Genomic DNA, 23,814 nt, shown 5'->3' with positions numbered 1-23,814 from the left:
AATAATATATATTCAGATTTTCATTAGAAAGTGTTATGACCAGATTTTGAGTTTGGATTTTATTTTTGTTTTGTTTTAATAAATCTTGACTTCAAAAAGGCCGTTTTAAGGGATTTTAGAGGTGAAGAAATCTTGTGGTCACACCTAATGTTGTGCTTCATGGGTTTTTAACAATACTCTTGAAATTAAGTAACAATCACCCATGATGCCATTTTGTTTTTCTTAATGGCACCTCCATTTTTAGGATTTTTTTGCAATGGTCTTTGTGCTGTTGCTAGACAAGGAAAACCGGAAGTGTACTGTGTGTAACATATGTCAATGGTATAAAGGTTTGTGTTGTGTACTTGATTGGACTCATTTCAAACTTTAAGCTCTTTTTCCTTTACTGTGTTGTCAAATAGCTGGTTAACGAATTTTAGCTCTGCCTTTTAACTATGATTTTTTACACATATTGAGTACATATTATTTTCCAGTTACAACTCTCTGCTTATTACATTGGTTACGATTCCTTATTCCACTAAGCTCCGCTGCTGTCCCATGCACTCAGCACAGAAAGTGGCCTAATACACTTTGCTATTTTTGGCACCTTAAAATATTATTTTGCACTTTTAAACAGGCCATATTTGGCTCCTTAACGTTTTCATGGAATAGCCCTTAGCTACTTATTAGTTTTTAACTCCTGGAAAAATTCAATTCATATTAAAATATATTTTTTAAAATAAAAAGGATTGTACCTTGTGTTTAAATTTTAAGAGGTATTTAATTGAGAGATATTTTTAAATAAGGAATGAGAAGACAAGAAAAATTATTTGTTTACAGTGTAAGGGAAACTTGTGAGATACATAGTGATTTGCCAAAGGTTTGAAAGCTTTGCAGTTTCTTAATGCTGGTGAATATTAACATGTATGCAATTCCAGCAGCCATAGTACCTGCAATTTAGAACAGATCATCTCCCTGAAGCTAAGCATGTCTTTGCCTATCCAGTACTTGGATGTGAGACCATCTAGGAGAAGCTTGGGTTGCTGCTGGAAGAGGTGTTGGTAAAGCCAGCAGGGGGCACTTGTCTCGTGGGCTCAGTGTATACCAATGCCCCAGTGCAGTGAAGGGGACAACTATCCTGAAAAAATGGTACCGTGCTTTAGATGAGGAGTAAACCCTAGGTTGTGACTCTCAGTGGTCATGTTTCCTGGGCTTCTTTGGAAAAGTATATGCTGTTTTCCAATGTCCTGGCTAAATTGCTTACCACAGGGCCCCAATTACCCTGTCTCTAATTGGTTATCTGTTTCTCTCACTCATTCATCACCTATAAGCTAATGTTTGTTGAGTTCATTGGGGTTAAGAATGGGTGTTGCCAGTTCATCCAGGTGGATTCAGTACATTGGTGGTGGTTGAAGTGGTTCCCCACTATCTGCGTTAAGCACTTTGAGAGTCTAGTAAAGCTCTAAATAAATTTGTGTATGCATCTATCTATCTCTGTCTGTCTGTCTGTCTGTCTGTCTGTCTGTCTGTCTGTCTGTCTGTCTGTCTGTCTGTCTGTCTGTCTGTCTGTCTGTCTATCTATCTATCTATCTATCTATCTATCTATCTATCTATCTATCTATCTATCTATCTATCTATCTATCTATCTATCTATCTATCTATCTATCTATCTATCTATCTATCTATCTAACACCTCAACTACATAATTAGAACATGAAATGCCTTTAGCAAAAATGTGAAGCTTTATGAACTGCAGTTCTCGACGCCTACCAAGGAAACAATACTAAATTTAATTATCATGGCCCCTGGCAGTGCTTACGTGGTAGTTTTATTGTGTTTAAACTTTAAATGTTTGCTATGTATGTCTAGTCTTAACCACATGTGATCATCAAAAATACCTTGGGTTTAACTAAATCTTAATATTGGCATAATATTAAGGCTGTTTTGAAAGAATACTCCATTCCTTGCTTTAACACACTAGCAGCTGTCTCTCCCACAGATCCGTTTAAACCGATTACTGACTTTCGATCCAGACTTGCTTGAACGACAGGACACAGACCTCAGCCCTGACCTCCAAGATCCCATGCAGCACCCAGAAGAGGCTGTCCATAAAGCCAAGCACTACTACCGCTTGCGGCTTCTGCCGTACATGTGGATTGGAATAAGCTTTGATCGCCTGACCTTGCTTGCTTTGTTTGACAGGTATTAATATTTAAATTTGTCAGGAGTAGTTTTTTTTTAAAAACAGAGCGGGGGTTCTTAGGTAAAAATGTCAAAAAAAACAAAACATAATACAGCAGCTCAGATTTCAGTGCTTCTTTAAGTTGACCTCAAAAATGTAAGATATATTGGTTGATGCAAACTTTAGAATGGTTCTCTTGTGTTTTAGTTTTTGTACAGGTTCTAGCCACATACACACAAACATGAATTACAATGCACAAAATTTCAGTGGAGGAACACAGTTTTCACTTCAATTTATTTTTGTATAGCTCGGAATGCTGTGACAAGTTCTCAGATAAAATGCAAATACAAACTAACAACTTGCTAATTACATAATGAATACACATAATAACACTGGTTTGTTTAAACAGAAAGTAAAACAAAGTAGTTTAAAATTAAATAACATAAATTGAGCTGAGCAATATGTGTCTGTTAATTAATTGTTGAACTATGAACACAAGAGTTTGTCTTCTAGGTAGCAGAAAATTAGAGAGGCTTGTAAGTGCTGAGCTTAAAAATATGCCAGTATTTGCTGGTACACTTGCATGTTCGCTAACTGTAGTTTAGGTGAGTCGGTATGCATTAGGGGCAACGTAGCACCCCTTCATCTTATATATAGCAACATGTACAATTACGTTTTGTCACAAACATGACATGGAAAAGTGATTTATGCTCGTATGTATATAATTAAAAACTATTGAAAAATGTTGCAAATCAGTGTTTTGTTCCTTTTCTTACATGTACATGTTGGGAATCACCATAGGATTTGAAAAAAATAGCATTCTTTTTGCAGGCAACATAATACCACTGGATCATCTATGTTTTTTTTTTTTTTCCTTTTGTCTTTACAGGAACCGAGAGGTGTTGGAGAATGTGCTGGCTGTAGTCCTTGCAGTGTTGGTTGCCTTTCTGGGCTCAGTATTGCTCATTGCAGGATTTTTCAGAGATATCTGGATTTTTCAGTTTTGCTTGGTCATTGCCAGCTGCCAATATTCACTACTTAAGGTGAACCTTTTATGTGTTTTTGTCAGTGATTGCAGCCAGTACAGGCTAAATCTATTATTAGCATTATTATTGTTATTGTTTTTGTTATTATGGTGTATTTTAAGACTCCATATTCTAAACACTGTATTACATAGAGTATGTTAGACACCTTTATCAAACTTACAAAATCAAGATGTAGACTGATAGTTTAAATACATTGTTTTCCTTTCAGGGCACAGGTGACAGTATTTTTCTAAATTTTATTTTCAGGGATATTAACACAGCAATATTAAAGCTTGTGTTATGTTTTTATTATTTTTTTTTAGCCCATATTTTTAAGATCTAGCCATAGTACGTAGTATCATGTGTATGAATTAGGGAGTGAGGTTGCAGTCCCCAGTTTAGAATCTGGAGAAAACAATAAATGTTCCTTTTAATTGCTGTAGCCTTCAGCTTCTTTTGGGTTGGTTTATGGCAATGAGTGCCTTGATTTCTTTTTGCTGGCAACTGTAATCTTGTTTTATAGGAGTCACACTTGCTTTTTTAAAGATTTTGTTTGAAAAACGAGTAATAATAACATTATACAGTATAATGTGGCTTTTCCTAGAGCCATAACATTTATATATAAACGTGAATTACTGCAAAATCCTTTCAGTTATACTGTGCCTTCTGTTTAGTATAAACATTAGAAATTGTTTTGTGGATGTTTTTGAGCTGAAAGCATGGAATCAGCAACTTTGGCCTGCAGGTGTTTTTATCATGTCCATGGCCAACTCTCCTTAATCAGTTAATACCATATTGCTGTATGCAAAATAAGATAACTGATTTACAGCCATGATATTTGATTTTGTAGTAAAATCCTTTAAATTTCCTATCTTAAATCTGCAAAATTTGCTGAGTGCTGTCCCAGAAACATTGCTACATTATTATTTCTCCGTTTGGAACACTTCAGTTTTCTTGGAAAAAAAAAATGATATTTACAGTATGTTGCAAAGGGACAGGTGAGAGTGCGACAAGTGTGTTGTGTAGTTGACAGCATTATATGTGAATGTTGAGAATGTGTCCTCTAGAGACTGTAAAGTTGAAATCAGGTGGCTAGCAGTATTCAAGTTCAGTGATTAGGCAGGGCTTTTTTTGTGTTATAAGACTTTCAGTCTTGTCACTTTCCAAATCTGCTCATTTCAATATACAGTACAGTACAGAACTGGAGACTATCCTAAATGAAATAGCATGTGAGCAGTAACTGATCCTGTAGAAGCTGCAAGTCCTTCACAATACATAAATAACTACATTCACAGTTATCAGGCCAGTTTAGATTCTAACGGTTAAGTGCAGATAATGATTTTTTTTTCTTTTCATTATAACAAACTGTTATTGACCTTATATTTTGCACACACAGTGGTCCTTATCATTTTCTGAGCTGTTCTAAAAACATACCTGTTAGAATCACTTTCAGTTTGCTCCCCTACAGTATCAATTTTAATTAGCTTATTCCTAATTATTGCTACCAAGTGAATTTAGTTGCAATGTTTTATTACTCCAGAGAGATGACAAGGTTTAGCATGCCTGTTGACTCTGTGGACTTTATCTTTTCATGGTACTTAATAAGACACACCTATTGTGCATATTGTGCCTTAATATTCTGATTTTGTAATGTGTTTATAAGTAGAGCTGCATAGCAACAGTGTCAATTTAGTAGCTTCTTCAATTGGTACGACCTTAATTTGGGATATTATTGACCTTTGTCTGCTGTTTACTCTGCTACCAGTTCCACAGAGAATGGTGGATAGAATTTTTACAATTGGAAGCTTATTTCATTTTTCAGTGAACTATTATTTTGAATAAGGGCAAGGCTTGGCCTGCATTTCAAGAAAATCCCCTGCCCTGAATATCTCCTGGTACGGTGAGCACTTACTTAATATGAGGAGACCTGAGTTGTCTTTTTAATATTACATTTTACACCAGAAATCAATCAGTCTCTACAAGAAACTTCACTATGAAACTTTTGTTACATAATTGAATGGACAGTGGGCAAATTTGGGACACATTACAATACTTTTTATTAATTTATAGGAAGACTGTTTAGGAGGGGGAAAAGCAAAGACTGACATTTTGTTCTACCAGTTAACAGCATTATAGTAATATGCAGAAAAAATGCGTGCAGTATATGCAGTATATCATTATTTGTTACCTCATTACAGTTGCATTATAAAGGAGCTTAAGTTTAGCTGAGACGGCTCACTGCTGTACAACTTCATTTGTGCTTCTCTATTAGTTTCAGCATGTTCAGGCTTTTCTGTGTGTCGTGTTTGGTTGTTGACCCGTCTGTTGTTCTCTTTTTGCAATTAAAATCTGAATTTCTTCCAATAACCTCTTAAATCGTTATTTGGATAGCTCATTGAATTCTGTTTACTATTGATTTCCTTTCTCCTGTTATAGTGGGACACAATTTAGGTTCAATTTAAAACATCTTTATGGTCTAAACCCTCATTTAGCCCTTGTCTTAATCTTCTTGTTACTTGGTTCATGTACAGCAAAGTGTTTTTTACACAGAAATACAATTAACAGCAAATTTTCACTGAACAATGAAGATTCTGCTTCCTGAACACTTTTAGTGTGCAACTTAAAGATTTTGCCTTGGTGATCACAAAAATCTCCATTAAATTTTACTAATGTGTACTGTTTTATTGTGATTTGTGCTTATATTTAAATCTATTAATATATTGCTCACAAAGTGAATGGTTTTTTTTAGTGCCTGTCTATGCAGTCAGTGCAGGTTGCAAACCAAACAGTGGATAGGCCAAGGCTTAGGCATACCTGGGCACACATAGTCAGGATACATGCAGGCTATAAAAATAGCTTTTATACACAGATACTTTGCATCACATTGATATCAGCTTGTAAGTTCTCCAGGCATAGCACAGTGTGCTTACCTGGCATTTATTGTCTGGAGTACAATTTATTTCAGCATAAATATCTTGTTAAATTTCCAACAGTTACAATATATTTTGTTACATTTTTGGCAAGAATACACTGAGGACTCAAAGATACAGCATGTTGCACTTGCTAAGATATCGTTGGAACTATTCTTTGGTTGTAAAATTGGTGCTTAAGACAAAGCATTGGCTCCTCACATTTGTTGTGAATCATGAACTTTGGCTATGAGAGATTGTCTGAGTTACTGAGAAGTCAGCTCCTTCTCATTCCTGGTAATATGATGAGAACGGAATAATAACGTGTTAAATAAAAAAATCTATTGAATACTCCAAACTGCCTTCAGCCATGAGACCAGTGCAGTTTGACGACAGTTTGCCAGTACTAAAACCACCAGAGACAAAGAGTCAAGATGAGACAAAAGATGATGTTACAATGCACATGAAAAACGACAGCAATCCACCTTTTGAATTGTTTGTGTCTGGTGAGCATCATCCGATAGCACAGTCAGAATTAAATGACTTGGTCAGAGACTTAACTTTTTTAAAAAAGCAAAAACAGGACTACTGGGTTGAAGACTACAAGCATGGGGTTTGTTGTCACTAGGTACAACATTTCTGTCATTTTGAGCCGCCAAGAGGATTTGACAAATTTCCTTGCACTAGTTGGCAACCTCTGTTTCTCCATCGATATTGATGGGCTGTTCATGGTTTTAGATTGTGTGACCCACAACAGCGGAGTCACCGTTAAGTCTGAAAGCTGTCTTGTTATACAACACCAAAGTCCACCGTTCCATACCCCTTGATAATGCAGTACACAAGACAGAAACATACAAAGCATGGAAGTGTTGTTGAAATATACTGTACAAAATGCAGCCACAACTGGAACAACTATGGTAATCTAAAAGTAGTGGCACTGTTATTTGGAATGGAGTTTGTATATACCTAGTCCCATTTTCAAATCTGCGAATGGAAAAGACTTGCTAAAGAGTGTCATTACATAAAAAGAAATGGCCTCTGCTTAAGCACTTGGTTCCAGGGTAGAAAAAGTGTAGCATATAAAACACTTGGCGATGCAACAGAGATTTCTGCTAGCTCTGTGTATAAAACTTGGACTGTTGAAACATTTTGTGAAAGAAGTGAAAAAGAAAGGTGAAGGATTTCAATATTTGAGACAGATGTTTTTCTTAAATAACTGATGCTAAGATTAATAAAGGCATTTTTGTTGGTCCACATAGTAGACAAGTCATCAGTGACAAGCTGTTCAAAGATCTGCTAATGGCAAGTGAGGAAACACATGGAAGACACTGGAAGAGGTTGAGATTTTTCTTGTCAACTACAGAGGACCAAACTACGTCCTGCTAGTTGACAACATGCTTCAAGCATACAAAATGATGAAGTGCAACATGTTGCTAAAGATTCATTTTCTTCATTCACATTTGGACTTCATCTCTGCCTATCTTGGCGTGGTCAGTAATGACTATGATTATAAAGGTTTGACAAGGACATTGCAATGACGGAAAAGAGGTGTTAGGGCAAGGGAAACCCATCAGTGCTGGCCGACTATTGTTGGACACTGAAATGAGAACTATCAGATGCTGAGTACAAAGAAAAATCGGTAACAAAACATTTTGAGCTCAATCAAACAAATGCAATGTGTCTGCATTATTAGTAGATAAAACATGCTAAATTCAATAAAAATACATTTGATTTTCTCCAAATCCCTTTAACATACAGTCAGTCTGAAATTATATCTGTTCAGCTTTAAGCCATCAATCAGAATAACCAAAACATTATCAAGAATTTTTTTTAACTTTTTCAGTGTTATGGCAGAACATGTGCAGGATTATAGCAGTTCAAAACAACATGTATTTTTGTAATCTGAGTGATGTATATGCATTGCTATAAATCAAGCAAATTAATTTGTTATTAAAAAACAATAATGTGATATTTAATTCATAAACAAGCATCATTTTCCATTCCTCACTTTTTGTGTTTTATGTTTTTTAGAGTGTGCAGCCTGATTCCTCATCCCCTCGACATGTAAGTTTGCAGTTTTTGTTATTTGGTGTGAAATTTACAATTTTAATTTTAATCGGCGTGTAAAATGGAAACATTAAAGAAAGTGAACTCTTTAATTTGGGGGAGTGGGGCGGGGTGGCATTTAATTCTGGCAATTTGTTTATTTTGGTAAATGAGTTTGGTAGAACTAGGACTCATATTTTTTTTAACTAGTCACATTACCTCTCGAGGTAAAACAATACATTTAGCAATATCTCTTGCACAACATGTATCTTATTTCTGTATCCTTGTGTGTCTGAACCTCTCATGACTGGTGCGTCCCCTCTTGAGGGTGTTCTATTAAAGCCTGAAGGATTTGTCATTTCGTGGGACTTTGCTCAACTCATGCCCACATTTATACTTCCCATCTTTGAAGGGAGCATAAAGACTCTCTGCGTGCCTCATATGTGTAAATGTTATATACAGTTTTAAATATTGATGAACACATTGTTTTGCCTGTGAGATCATTTTCAAGTGGTGTTTTTGGCTTACTTTGTTAGAAGAAAGAATTGAATTATCAATCAAAAGTTCACTTTAATGAAACAAGCAGAGCAAGTAAAGTGCAATTAATCTTATTCATATATGACAAATGAAATTTTGTTTATGCTAGTACTGTACATGCTTTCTAACTTAGTTCTAACTGCCTAAGCAAACATTTTTTTTATGCAGTGTCTTCCACCCTCAGCACCTGTTAAAATCCTGTTTTATTGTTTTCACGAGTTTTGTATCCAAAAAATGAAGCAAAGTAAACTTATACAACTGAAATATATAAGATGTCTTTATGGATAAAATTAGTGTTTACTATTTTGCCTAGATTTCAATGTATGTACAGTAATTTTGATACTGAATTTTTGCACAGGTCATTAATATAATGCATATGTATTATATTTCCTTGCCAGGGTCACAATCGCATCATTGCCTACAGTCGGCCAGTGTATTTCTGTGTATGCTGTGGACTGATTTGGCTTTTGGATTATGGCAGTACTGTTACTTCCAGCACTCGCTACACTCTGTATGGGGTACCTTTCACAAGTCCACTGCTCTTGACATCTGCAAGGGATCTTATTATAGGTACTGATAAATAAGACATAACAAATAATATTATAAATCAGCCATTAATTTAAAAAAGTATTTACTTCCTTAGCAGCTATCTGTTCAGGGCACACACAGAGGCCTTTTTTATTTTTTTTGGCCTTGGATATCTTTCCAGCTGGAATTTCAGCCCTGTTATAGTAATGTTTAACATGTATCCTAAAACCTATAAACCGTATCCAGTACAGAATATGAAATTGGAGATTTGCTTTCCTATTAATTGGTAGTGTCACTCGTTTATTTTATGCAGTGTTTAATAAGATCAATTTTAAAAGGCACCTGTCAGGATTCTTCAGCTGATTCAACTGCAATTGTTTAATGAGAATTTTTAGGTCATTCACCTAAAACTGGATTAAACACTACAGCATTGAATAGCAGCAGTAAGCTAAGTAATACCAAATATTGAATATAGATAAGTTTGTTTTTTTTCCTGGAATTGTAGATGAAAATCAGTACTCATCACTTTGCATGTAGTAAATTGAAGCTACTTATGCAACATTTCATCAATAGTGTCTTCTTTTGTTTAAGCCACATTTTTTAAATGTCAATATCTACAGTGGGTATAGAAAAGAATCACCCCTTCAAAATATTCCCATTTTTTTGCTTTACAGCCTTAAATGAAAACACACACACAAATATTTCTTCCCAGCTTTACCAATCCCAGCCAACACAGGGCACAAGGCAGGTACAAACCCCGGGCAGGGTGCCAGCCCACCGCAGGGCACAAGCACACACACCCATACACCAAGCACACACTAGGGACAATTTAGGATCGCCAATGCACCTAACTTGCATATCTTTGGACTGTGGGAGGAAACTGGAGCACCTGGAGGAAACCCACGCAGACACGAGGAGATCATGCAAACTCCACGCAGGGAGGACCTGGGAAGCAAACCCACGTCTCCTTACTGCGAGACAGCAGCGCTACCACTGAGCTACCGTCCCTCCTGCTACAGTTCTGAAAAATGATTAAAAAAAAAAAATCAAAAACAAGACATACTCAGATTATTAAAGGATCACCCCCCAATGTCAATACAGTAATCCCTCCTCGATCGCGGGGGTTGCATTCCAGAACCCCCTGCGAAAGGTGAAAATCCGCAAAGTAGAAACCATATGTTTATATGGTTATTTTTATATTGTCATGCTTGGGTCACAGATTTGCACAGAAACACAGGAGAGACAGGAACTTTATTCAAACACTGCAAACAAACATTTGTCTCTTTTTCAAAAGTTTAAACTGTGCTCCATGACAAGACAGAGATGACATTTCTGTCTCACAATTAAAAGAATGCAAACATATCTTCCTCTTCAAAGGAGTGCGCGTCAGGAGCAGAGAATGTCAGAGAGAGAGAGAAAAAAGCAAACAAAAATCAATAGGGCTGTTTGGCTTTTAAGTATGCGAAGCACCACCGGACAAAGCAGCTGCCAGGATGTACAATGTAAAGGTAGTCTTTCAGCATTTTTTAGAGGAGCGTCTGTATCCTCTAGGCCAGTGTGCGAACTGCCCCTCTGCTCACACCCCCTCCGTCAGGAGCAGAGAATGTCAGAGAGAGAGAGAGTGAGACAGAGAAAAACAAACAATCAATACGTGCCCTTCGAGCTTTTAAGTATGCGAAGCACTGTGCGGGAAGCATGTCGCTTGACAAAGCAGCTGCACAGAATGGAGCAACTTGTAGGTAATCTTTCAGCATTTTTAGATGAGCGTCCGTATCGTCTAGGGGTGCGAACAGCCCCCTTGCTCACACCCCCTCCGTCAGGAGCAGAGAATGTCAGAGCGAGAGAGAAAAGCAAACAATCAAAAATCAATACATTTGTTTGATGTTTGATCTTTTAAGTATGCGAAGCACAGTGCAGGAAGCATATCGCTTGACTAAGCAGCCATATGTAAGCCCAGCAAGGAAGAGAGCAATGTGAAGGTAATCCTTCAGCGTTTTTGTGGAGCAGCTGTATCCTCTAGGGGTGCGAACAGCCCCCGTGCTCACAATATATTTGAGGAGTTTTATTTAATACGTAATACTCGCTCTGGTTGGGTAGCTTCTCAGCCATCTGCCAATAGCGACCCTTTTATGAAATCAACTGGGCAAACCAACTGAGGACGCATGTACCAGAAATTAAAAGACCCATTGTCCGCAGAAATCCGCGAACCAGCAAAAAATCTGCGATGTATATTTAAATATGCTTACATATAAAATCCGCGATAGAGTGAAGCCGCGAAAGTCGAAGCACGATATAGTGAGGGATTACTGTATTTTGTTATACCACCTTTGCTTTAATGACAGCCTTGAGTCTGCTCGGATACTTCTTTATCAGCTTTGCACATCCAGATTGAGCAATATTTGCCCACTCTTCTTTACAGTTTAACTGTTCAAGTTCGGTCAAATTGGATGGTGAGCGTTGGTGGACTGCTATCTTCAAATCTTTCCACAGATTGTCAATGGGATTTAGGTCTGGGCTCTGACTGGGCCACACGAGGACATTGACTTTTTTCTCCTTCAGCCACTGTGTGGCCAATTTTGCTGTGTGCTTCGGGTCGTTATCGTGTTGAAAGGTGAACATTCTGCTCATCTTCAACTTTTTGGCAGAGGATGTAACAGGTTTCCCTCAAGAATTTGACGGTTTTGCCCCATCCGTTTTTCCTTCTGCCCTAACGAGAGCACCAGGTCCTGCGGCAGAGAAACACCCCCCACAGCAGGATGCTGCCACCTCCATGCTTTACTGTAGGTATGGTGTGTTGTGGATGGTGAGCTGCATTGGATTTCCGCCAGGTGTACCATTTGGTATTGAGGCCAAATAGTTCGATTTTGGTCTCATCTGACCTTAACACCTTTTTCTACTTGGCATCAGAATGTTCAAGGTACATTCTGGCAAAGCTCAAATGAGCCTTAATGTGGCCTTTCTTGAGAAGTGGCTTTTTCCTTACAACCCTCCCGAACAAGCCACAACTGTGGAGCGCTTGTGAAATTGTTGTCACATGCACACAATGACCACTTTTTGCCATAAAATCCTGTAACTCCTTCAAAGTGGCCATCGGCCTCTTGGTAGCCTCTCTTACCAGTTTCCTCATTGCTTTTCCATCCATTTTGGAGGGACGGCGGGATCCAGGGAGGGTCCTAGTAGTACTGAACACTTGCCACTTCTTTATTATGGACTTTACTGTGCTCCTTGGGATTGATAAAGCCTTTGAGATTTTTTTTGTATCCATCTACTGCCTTATGTCTGTCCACAACTCTATCCCTGAGATCTTTTGAAAGTGGCTTGCCACCCATAGTCAGTTGTTTGCTGTCAGTTGCACTACTAAGCAAGGGAATGCTCCAGGAACAGCTTCACTAATCACACTGATTACAATTGATCACAGACCACATTGATGGTCTGCAATGGAAATTGTGGTTACTTACACCTGATTGAGTTTACAGATATTGTTTAGGAAGGGGGTGATCCTTTATTAATCTCAGTATGTGTTGTTTTTTATTTTTTAAAATTCTTCTGAACTGTAGCTGTGATATCTTTCACTTGGATGTTATAGATTGCTTTGAGTAAGTAAAGCTGGAAAAAATATTGATTTGTGTGTTTTCATTTAAGGCTGTAAAGAAAAAAAAATGGGAATTTTTCGAAGGGGGTGATTCTTTTCTATACCCACTGTATGTAAAATAGCCTCTTTCTAGGTAACCACTTTGATAGAATAATAATCTATATATAGGTGTCCGTGTGTGGGTGTCTTCTGATGAAGTGCGCTTGCGCGGGGCACGGTGCGATGCGCGATATTACTGTCAGAGAAAGTTAGAGGCGTTTTACAGAAATACAAACCAGTATTATTGTGAGAGGAAATTAAAGGTACACAATACAGTGACGCATATTACAGCCACATACAAGCCAGTATTACTGTCAGAGGAGATTAAAGGCATATTACAGACGCGCACGCCTGTATTACCGCCAGAGAAAATTAAAGGTATATTACGGACGTACAAGCCAGCGGACATACAAGATGGTATCCTTCAATAAGGGCGCGCACAAAAAGGCGAGCCTCAAAAGGGCAACCTCAATTGGGCGCAGTGAATAAAGGTGCGCTCAATTGAGGTCGCCTTTTTGATGCTCGCCTTTTTGTGCGTGCCCTTATTGAATAGAGCCGTACAAGACAGTATTACTGTCACAGAAAATTTAAGACACACAATACACAGCGGTAGCCCACGAAGAACGGTCAGCCCAGCAAGTAAACATCAACAAAAGAAAGGCTGAAAGAAAGAAAAATACGACCAACAAAAAGAATGAGGTCAAAGTCCCTTGCCATTTAATATACACTGTTCCTACTAATGTTTAGGCACTACTGTTCTAGCGCCCGTTATTGTAACGGGCTAAATGACTAGTATGAAGTATAATTAAGATAAAACTATAATTTCCTATCACAAAATAAGTGGTTGACTCAAGCAACGAAGCCCCCTGTAACATTCAGAAACTATGAATGTAGTTGTTAGTGTATCTAAGTAATTGCCAGAAAATAACAAATTGTTGGAAATAAAATAAAGTCGAATTTGAAGTATAGTAGAAAATGTCTTGGCAATCAGCTTATATATTAGCTGTGTATTGGTAAAAGCATAAGTGCAAAGAAATTTGATTATATTTGTGATGTGGTCATTATATGAATTTAGTGTATTATCACAGATAGCCTTTCTTCTCATCTTATCAATGATGGATTTTAGTTATACCCTGTGTGATTTTTCTCTCTCTCTCTCCACAGTTTTTACACTTTGCTTTCCAGTAGTCTTCTTTATTGGACTACTTCCACAAGTGAACACATTTGTAATGTATCTCTTTGAACAGCTTGACATTCATGTCTTTGGTGGAAATGGTAAGTTCTTGATTAATATGTTCAGTAATCAATTTCGATCAAAGTTCACAATTTAAGTGTAAGGTTGTGTGTGTTTGGGAGCATGTTTGTGTAATAAATATAGTGATATTAAAGTGAAACAGTAGAACTTTTGTTCCTTAAGGCCTGTCTTTCTGGGAATTTTTTAGCTCATGGTAGCAATTAAGAGAAACAGCAAATGAAAGATCAGAGCAATTGGTTTGTGTGCTTTGTTTTTGTTGGTGTTCTGTACATAGTGGCAGAAAGGACTGGTGAAAGTGATGAGACAGGTTTGGATGCAAAACAGTCATTATGAGAACAGCGTTAAATACCTTCTGACTCCAAAAACATCAAATCTGTGTCACATTCAGTATGAGTGAAAAATGAGGAATAGAACTGTAGTGTGAATGTAGCCTTTTTTTTTTTTTTTTTCAAATGGATTTCAGAAACCAATCGCAATATTATACGTAGTGGTTCAACAACAGCACAGTTTGCACCAACAACATGGCACTTTCATGAAAAGGAATAATAATCTGAAACAACAAATAGTACAATAATAATTACGCAATTTAAACAGACCAAAACAGAATACTTCAAACTTGATGATAACTATTTCTCTCTGTTATTATAAAAATAATCCTGGGACAAAATGAGACTTTTTAGCCTGAGCTGAGACGTAACTTTTTCAGAGAGATACTTTCAGAGAGAGACTTTGTGCCAAGAGATTTAACCATGCCCGTGGCCGGAAATAAAAGACAAAGAGTAGATGACAAAGAATGTCGTAAAGTATTCAAAAATGTTGGTGCAGTAAACATTCAGAGCAGATTAGAGATAATGAAAGTACTAAAATTCAAAAATCTCAAAAAAATGATAGTAAAGATCAAATTAGCACGAACAAATTATTACTTGGTGAAATAACGGAACAGTGAAAACAGATTGAATATATTGTTCGGATTGAAACTTTAAGTCAGAGACTTGTGGATCATATAATTCGTGTTTCCATCAGGGAAAAGTAGTGTTTCTTCCCAATGAAGAGGTATATCCGCGAGAATTAAAAGATTTGTTGTTTGGTGAAAGTGAAATCCACATACACGAGCAGCAGAGACGCGAAGTGGCTGGCGTGTAGCACAGGCCGGGGGGGTTGGCAAGCGAAGCTAGCAGGGGGCAAAGCCCCCTATAATCTCAAAAGAAAACTGCAGTGAGAAAAAATCCCTAAACATAGCAGAAGATCTTTATAAATGAGATTTATGAAAATCATTTACAGTTTCCTGTATTTAACTGCTGGTTTGGGGCTGTCTGGTTTTTCTGCACATCTTTATTATTAAACTCGTGGTCATCTTCATTGGGAAGAGGTGGTTAAGGAGGACAAGTAGAAGAAGTATCTTTGAGGTCATGCAGTGCTTGACTAACATGACATACAGTAATCTCTGGTTTTGACATTTCACAAATTCCATCTTCCACTGATAATTTAAGCATAAAGTGGTGCTTGAAAAGTTTGGAATGTAATACTTGATTTTCCTCAATAAATGATATTTTTGTCTCACCAGGGGCCTCTGCCCCCTGCTCGCTTCACTTGCCAACCCCCAGGTGGGCAGGCACTATGCATGGGGATGCGGATGTACAATTTAAACAGATTGTTATTTTAATGGGAATTATTACATATGTATAATAGACCTAACTATTTTACATTACAGCGAATAATTAATCATAGTAAAAAAACAGTAAAACGTAATTAATTGAAAGAAAATTATGTTTCATGTTGCATTAGAGGTGTTCGTTGCGTTATACATTTTTGTTCTGTTTGTCTTTGAAATTAACCTGCAAATACTTTTTAAACTTACACTTTTACTGTAAAACTTCAGTAAAAACAATATTTGGAATTAACTTTTTTGTTAATATCGCACTGAATTTTGATTCCATGTTTGGACATACAGTACATCGTGACAACAAAACATATACTGCCTGTGAGTGAATATCTTTTCTTTCTCTCTAATAAATAAACCAACTTTTTCAAATGTTTGTCCCTGTGATTTGTTAATTGTCTTCGCAAAAGCTGTTCTAACGGGAAACTTAACGTTTTAATACGAATGACATATCAAGATCTCCTTTGATGTCTAATGTTATCCACGGAAGATTACCAACATTACCTTTCTTGTCGCTTGTTAAAATTTTACATGTCAGAATTGTTCGACCAATTTTGAATACAACTAATCTTGTCCTACTGCATAGTCCATCACTCATACATAAATTACACAATAACATTAATCATACAATCCTTCTTTCAAAAGTAATTCGGCCCATGGAAGGCCAGACGGTGTTAATGGTTGTAGATATTCTATGGGATATTGTAAGTTGATGTTTTCATCTTCTGCGCCATCACCACCAACTGTTTCAGTATAATCTATTGATATGCATTTAACCAATTTGCTGTGTAACTGATCGTCATTTTTGGTGGAAATTCGTTTGACCTCATCGTTTCTTAGTGCTAGGATTGCCCATATACTCATTTCTTCTGTTGACGACCCTTCGGGGGTGGAATTCTTTAATAAGATTTGGACATAATAATTCTTTTTTATTGGGAACTTAAAGTGCCAAAAATGTAAACATTTATAAGAGTTCAGAGCACAGGAACTGTGTCTGACAAAAGCATTCACAAGAGTGAGAGGACCGTGGGTGTGGGCCGTTAACCTGAAATGGTTGAGAGGAAGGCAGGACTTGAAAAAATCTCTTGGCAATAGTCTTGTCTCAGGATTTTCTTTTATAATAGAGATAATTGTTTAACTGGGCTCTCCATGTACAGTGATCCCTTGCTATATCGCGCTTCGCCTTTCGCGGCTTCACTTTATCGCGAATTTTATATGTAAGCATATTTAAATATATATCGCGGATTTTTTGCTGGTTCGCGGATTTCTGCGGACAATGTGTCTTTTAATTTCTGGTACATGCTTCCTCAGTTGGTTTGCCCAGTTGATTTCATACAAGGGACGCTATTGGCAGATGGCTGAGAAGCTACCCAACTTACTTTCTCAATCTCTCTCTTGCGCTGACTTTCTCTGATCCTGACGTAGGGGGTGTGAGCAGGGGGCTGTTCACACACCTAGACGATACGGACGCTCGTCTTAAAATGCTGAAAGATTATCTTCACGTTGCTATCTTCTGTGTGCAGCTGCTTCGTGAAGCGACATGCTGCACGGTGCTTCGCATACTTAAAAGCTCAAAGGGCACGTATTGATTTTTGACTTTGTTTTTCTCTGTCTCTCTCTCTCTCTCTCTCTCTCTCTCTCTCTCTCTCCCTGCTCCTGACGGAGGGGGTGTGAGCTGCTCCCTTCAACAGCTTTGTACCGGCGGTGCTTCGCATACTTAAAAGCCAAACAACCCTATTGATTTGTTTGCTTTCCTCTCTTGCCTGAAGAAGGGGCCTGAGTTGCCTCGAAAGCTTGCTTATTGTAATCTTTTTAGTTAGCCAATAAAAGGTGTCATTTTGCTTGGCTTTTCTCTACTCTCTGTTTCTGACAGTCTGTGCTCCTGACGCGCACTCCTTTGAAGAGGAAGATATGTTTGCATTCTTTTAATTGTGAGACAGAGCTGTCATCTCTGTCTTGTCATGGAGCACAGTTTAAACTTTTGAAAAAGAGACAAATGTTTATTTGCAGTGCTTGAATAACTTTCCTGTCTCTCTACAACCTCCTGTGTTTCTGCGCAAATCTGTGACCCAAGCATGACAATATAAAAATAACCATATAAACATATGGTTTCTACTTCGCGGATTTTCTTATTTCGCGGGTGGCTCTGGAACGCAACCCCCGCGATGGAGGAGGGATTACTGTATACTTTTAGGACTTGTGTGAAAATCTGATGATGTTTTAAGTCATATTTATGCAGGAATATGGAAAATTCTGAAGGGTTCACGAACTTTCAAGCACCACTGTAGATGTTATCTTAGGTATAGTTTGACAATGACTTGTACCATTTGCTTGCTTTGAGCAGTACAGTAATCCCTCCTCCATCGCGGGGGTTACGTTCCAGAGCAACCCGCGAAGTAAGAAAATCCGCGAAGTAGAAACCATATGTTTATATGGTTATTTTTATATATTTTAAGTCCTTATAAACTCTCCCACATGGTTTATAAATATTCCCCGTACAGTTATACAGCATAAACCCTTTATATTCTCTTAGTTATTAGGTAAGATTCGTTGAAATTATGTATGTAAACACAGTTTATATACTACAGTACTCACAAACATACGTATCGTATATCATTGAGGAGTTTTATTTAATACGTAACAGTTTTAAACATATTGTAATTGAGTAGGTGATATAAAAATACGTGAAAAATCTAACATGTAAATGCTGTACATAAAACCAAAATGCTATTTTAAAAGAAACTGTAGAGCGTCTTCGATATCACATTTGTTACAGCCAGGCCACCGGCAATAAATACCTACAATGCAAAAAAAATTGCAATGTATAAAATGTGTGCACAGTTACAATAAACGTACATACATGTACTGTACTAAGTACGTAGAAAAATAGTTTTGGGTACTCACCAACTTGTCAGATAACGATGACATTTACTGCACTGTCACAGCTGTTGTAAAGGAGCCTCTTCACGCGACTGTGTAGCAGCAGCACCGTCGTCTTCTTCCACTGAAGGCGTACTAGGCAGTGTTTTACGTGTAAGGAACATCGTGATGGGCAGTTGCTGGCGCTGCTTTTTCATTTGTGTAAAGAGGTTCCTATACACTTCCGTGGCGCCGTCAAGAGCATTTTTAAATTGCAGAGAACGAATCATTTGCGGGTCCCATTCTTCAACGGATGTCTGCAGATCTTTTGCCATTCGTAGAATGGTCGCGAGACGCTCGAGAGTTAGGCCTGCATCTTCTTCCTCTGTCGGGTCGTCTTGATCTTCCTCCTCGCTCGCTGACTTGGTCATCTCGGCCAAATCTTCATCGCTGAGCAGCTCGGAGTGGGCATCGAGCAGCTCATTGATGTCATCACTGGTCATGTCATTGAATCCCTCTCCTCCTAGCAGTTTTGCCAGCGTGACTGCTTTGTCAACCGCTGAGTCATGAATTTCTTCTGCAGAAAAGCCCTTCTTTTCGCACACAATTTCTGGCCACAATTTCTTCCAGCAGGCATTAACCGTGTCTTTCTTCATATCATTAAGGGCCTTCTGCACGTTCACCATACACGATGTGATCATGTACTTACGCCAGTACTCCTTCAGGGAAAAGTCATCGTCCGTGTCCATTGCCTCGACCATGTGTTGCAGGCTGTTCCTTGTGTACAATGCCTTGAAAGCCTGGATAACTCCTTGATCCATTGGCTGAATCAGTGATGTCGTATTTGGTGGCAAGAACTCAATTTTTACACCTCGGTAGGATAGATCCAAGGGATGACCGCCAGCATTGTCCAGAAGTAAAAGGACTTTGAAATCCAGCCCTTTATCTGCCAGATAGATCTTTACTTCCGGGATGAAACATTGGTGAAACCAATCCGACGTTAGGCGTTTCGTAATCCACGCCTTCGGGTTGTGCATCCAGTACACAGGCAGCAGGTTTTTATTCTTATTTTTCAGGGCTCGGGGGTTTTTGGACTTATAAATGAGCCCAGGCTTTATCATAAAGCCCGCAGCATTGGCGCACGTGACCAGCGTGATGCGATCTTTGTGCGCCTTAAACCCCGGGGCTTTTGCCTCTTCCTTCGTGATAAAAGTACGAGACGGCATCCACTTCCAAAATAGGGCTGTCTCATCCATATTAACTCTTTTAGGGCTAATTTTTTTTTTGTTTCTTTTCTCCCAGGGCTGAATATTTTTCCAAAAACTAGCATTTTTTAAAAAAGAGCACAAAGCAATTGTTTAACATATCAAATCAACAAAAAATATTTACTTTTGACAAATGTTACTGTCTTGCATGTTGTATGAGCCTGAATTCTCTATGATTTCACATACATATCACATACATTTTACACAGCAAAGTCTGATCTCGCTCAAAGCAGCCAATTTCAGTCATTGCCACATTGCACTCCTTACAATATGTGTTGTTTTGATGCCTATTTTTCAATTGTCTGTTGCTGCATTTTCTAACATATATTGTTAGTGTGTACTGTAGAGAGACAAGTCACCCATTTACCATCGTGCCATGCCACTGCCACCAAGTTTTCTGCCTGCATGAAAACCGTATTGTCACCTCTTTTCATCTTCTGAAACTTTATGAACTTTATGTATGGCATTATAGCCTGGCTCACCCCATGGGATTTGCTTCTGTTTATTACAGAAGTGAATAAAACTTTGCAGCAACACGTACCTAAGCCACCAGGGGACAAAACACGTTTGGACCAATGCTCCCTGAAGTTATATCACCAGTTCTGTCCCATCTCTATTTGTAATGCCACAGCGCGCTTCATCTCGTCTTTCGTTGTGGGTTTCCACTTTGAAAAACGAGAATGCGATGCAAACGCAGCCCGCGATTCAAAAAAAATCTCTGCCTACCTGTTTGTCTCGTCTGACAGTAGCTGAAAAGCAGCATCAGGAGAGAGCAGCCTGAAGTACAGCAGCTGGTGATCTGTCGTGTCCAAAAGCAAGCCATGCCGTCTTGTAAACTCTGGTAGCCAGATCGGCTCTCAACGAATCAATGTATGTGTATTTATCCCATGCGAACCTTGCCGTAGATGCATCGGCTGCGCGAAGGCACTCAACTGGCAGCAGATCCGCTGGCGCGGCATCGGCTGGTGTCTGATCAGCTGATGCCTGCTTCTAACTCTCTTGCTCGATCTCCTGATCACTGCCAATAAAGTCCGATTCTGAAAAATCAAGAGTCCGACTCCGCGGTAATGCGCAAAACAACGTCTGCCAAGTGTTTTCTTTTCTGCACTTGCTTCGCTGCCTTTTCACATGTCGGTGCCATCTTGCCTTTGTTTACATTTCGCAACTCAAGCACACGCAATGTTTATTTGCCGAGTCAACGAGTCTAGCATTCCTCCAAGCACAGAGGGAATGCCTGTGACGTGACAGTGAGATTTGTCGCCATTAACAGCTGATTGTCGCCCTCTATCCCTGGATGTCAACTTTTGTCGACATTCGCCTTCAACCCCTCCTGTCGACAAAAGTCGACATCCGCCCTAAAAGAGTTAAACACGGTTTCAGGCCGATATCTGCCTTCCTCAATAATCGTCTTGAACGTGTCGGCGACAAATTTCTCGGCTGCGGCTTTGTCTGCGGAGGCAGCCTCTCCTTGCAGGTTAACACTGGCCAAGTTGAACCTTTTCTTAAATTTTTCAAACCAGCCCTTGCTGGCAGTAAATTCACGGCTCTCGCTGGGGGATTCAGCAGAAGTTCCAGGTCGAGGGTCGTCGTCGTCATCATCTGGAGCATCTCCAGCATCCGCAAACCTATCATAAAGTTGCTTGGCCTTTTGTCGGATGATATTGGTGTCCACGGGGATGTTTTTCTTCCGGCAGTCTTCGATCCAAATCCCTAACGCAGATTCCATCCGGACTACCGCCTTACTACGTCCACTTACACTTCGTTTCGCCTCCTGGTTAAAGGACACTGCAGCCGTAGATCGTATGTTCTTTTCCTCCTTCTTAATATAACGAACCGTGGACTCGTTGATACCGTAGTGGCTAGTGATGGGAACTCCGGCTCTTTTCAAAGCTTTGGCTCTTTTGGATTGGCTCCCTTTAAAGAGCCGGCTCTTACGGCTCCCGAATGGCTCTTCGTTTAGTATCATTTGGATGCTTATATTTTAGCCTAATTAAGCAAATATGAATGGTTTGTGTATAAGCAATTTCTTATTCATTGTTTTCAGACATTACGTATTTTATGTATTTTTTCATTACAAAAAATACACAGTTACTATTGCTTAACATTTTAATAAAAGCTTTAAATGAACAACTTAACACAAAATCACAGCAAACAAATTAAATAAAGGCTAAACTCAACAACAACACAACACTATGACTCTTTGAATAAAAGTTTTTAGGCCAGATTGGCATTCAGAAATGCAAGATGCCTCAGCTTAGATGGGCTGATGCGATTTCTCCTGTCTGTGATTATTTGTCCTGTTTTTGAGAAGACTCTTTCTGAGGGGACCGATGTAGCGACATTGCAAAGTCTTCCTACCATTACCTTAACCAGGCGTGGGTAGACTGCAGCCTTGGCCTCCCACCAGCTCAGTGGGTCTTCAGATCTTTGGATGAGGTGCTCCTCAAGATAGGATCTCAACTCCAGCATAGCATCAGCTGTGGGATTTCTCCTTGCAGTGTCTCCTGTTGCTCTTTCGTCAAAGAGCCTCCACACAGCAGAAGCTTGTGGTTCCTGTGAACACGTCCCTGCTCCAGTTTCTTCCTCTTGGCCCTCTGATGGAGGAGCAGACAGACTGCTGGGGTTGCATCTTGATGCTGCTGCACTTATTCATTGAAATGCTTCATCCACAGCTCTGTTGTCATTAAATGCTACCTTTTTTCCAGAGCAGTGGTTTCTGAAAGCACAGTGTTGTACAGTACTCCATTATCAGATATATAGTTATGGAATAATTGTTTGGGACAAAGTTTTTCTGCTAGGGAGAACATACATGGGGTTTAAGGCCTGTACAAAAGTTGTAAATCCTCTGTCCTCCACAATGGAAAATGGTTGAAAGTCCCTAGCTATCATTTTAGCCAGCTCCTCATCGACACTTATTTGTTTCTTTGGCGTATTTGTTTTGGAATAAATGTGCTTATTTTGGTCTGAACTGAAGACCGTGTTATACCTGCAGTTTTCGGTAAGACAGTGGATGCTGCAGCAGAAGTACTTGGCTCTTTTCCAGGGTCAGTGGATGGCAGGAGAGAGGGCACGTTCTCCTCCAGTTGCACGGATGGGTGGGTGGGTCTTATATGTCTGTGCAGGTTTGTTGTTGACCCTGCTCTAACGGATATTTTCATATTACAAATTCTGCACTTAGGTTTGCAGTCTCCAATATCACTGAAATGCAGCCAGATGCTGCTTCTTTTTCGGCTTTCACTCATTTCTTCACTCTTCTTTTTTTCTTAACGATGCGCTTGCATTTAAATCTGACTCCTCGTCTGTCGCAGCGACAGGTACACAGAGCGACAGTGTCGCTCTGTGTACCTGGCCTGTACCAACACTCGCTGTCTTCGGAGCGTCTGCCCCCCTTCCTTCTTTCACATAATGGTACGATCCTAGTCCGATGTGTTGTTCGTGAACGAGCCGGCATTATAAGCCAAAGTTCTATGTGCCCATATAAGTAAAGTCCTGCCCCTGCCGAATGGAGAGTGAGGCGCGCGGCTCGTTATGAATGGATTTTCAGCAGAGCTGAGCAGGAGCGGCTGAAGCTTCAGCTCTGCTCGACGGGCATCGGTTCCTCTCGTTCGCTTCAAAGCATCGGCTCTTAGAGCCGGCTCATTCGCGAACGACACATCACTAGTAGTGGCGTCCTACAGCGGCGTAGCTTTTCCCTTCCTTCAACATGTCCAACAGTTTCACCTTTTCAGCAATTGTTAGCATCTTCCGTTGGTTCTTCGGCATGGCCCAAGTAGCAGGAGAAGATCGCTTTGTAGACATAACGAAGAGCTTGACTACAGTATGCACAAAGCAAAACGTTGATGCTGAATGAGTGAGATGAGATGAGATGCCGGCTTTAAGTGAAATCGAATTCTGCGCTCCCTGTCGCTGAGCCAGTCAGCACCCAGGAGCTTAACCGC

The 23,814-nt window shown here is 39.2% G+C and overlaps 1 protein-coding gene across 4 annotated transcripts in view; it reads left to right on the top strand.

Annotated features, from left to right (window-relative positions):
* The window catches only part of pcnx1 (pecanex 1), a 217,382-nt gene that overhangs the window by 122,488 nt on the left and 71,080 nt on the right, over window positions 1-23,814 (top strand). For 2 of the 4 annotated variants that reach the window (XM_028822344.2, XM_028822342.2), the window contains 5 exons: window positions 1,979-2,181; window positions 3,051-3,204; window positions 8,127-8,159; window positions 9,077-9,248; window positions 14,002-14,112. In XM_028822344.2, coding sequence (XP_028678177.1) covers window positions 1,979-2,181; window positions 3,051-3,204; window positions 8,127-8,159; window positions 9,077-9,248; window positions 14,002-14,112 — 673 coding nt within the window. Of the gene's footprint in view, window positions 1-1,963; window positions 2,182-3,050; window positions 3,205-8,126; window positions 8,160-9,076; window positions 9,249-14,001; window positions 14,113-23,814 lie in introns of all 4 variants that reach the window. The other 2 variants (XM_028822343.2, XM_028822341.2) reach the window with 1 other exon arrangement.

This window comes from Erpetoichthys calabaricus, chromosome 16 (assembly GCF_900747795.2).
Source record: "Erpetoichthys calabaricus chromosome 16, fErpCal1.3, whole genome shotgun sequence".
In the NCBI taxonomy this organism is placed as follows: Eukaryota; Metazoa; Chordata; class Cladistia; order Polypteriformes; family Polypteridae; genus Erpetoichthys; species Erpetoichthys calabaricus.
Note: the sequence above shows the minus strand (reverse complement) of the source record. Positions and strands in the feature narration are given on the sequence as shown.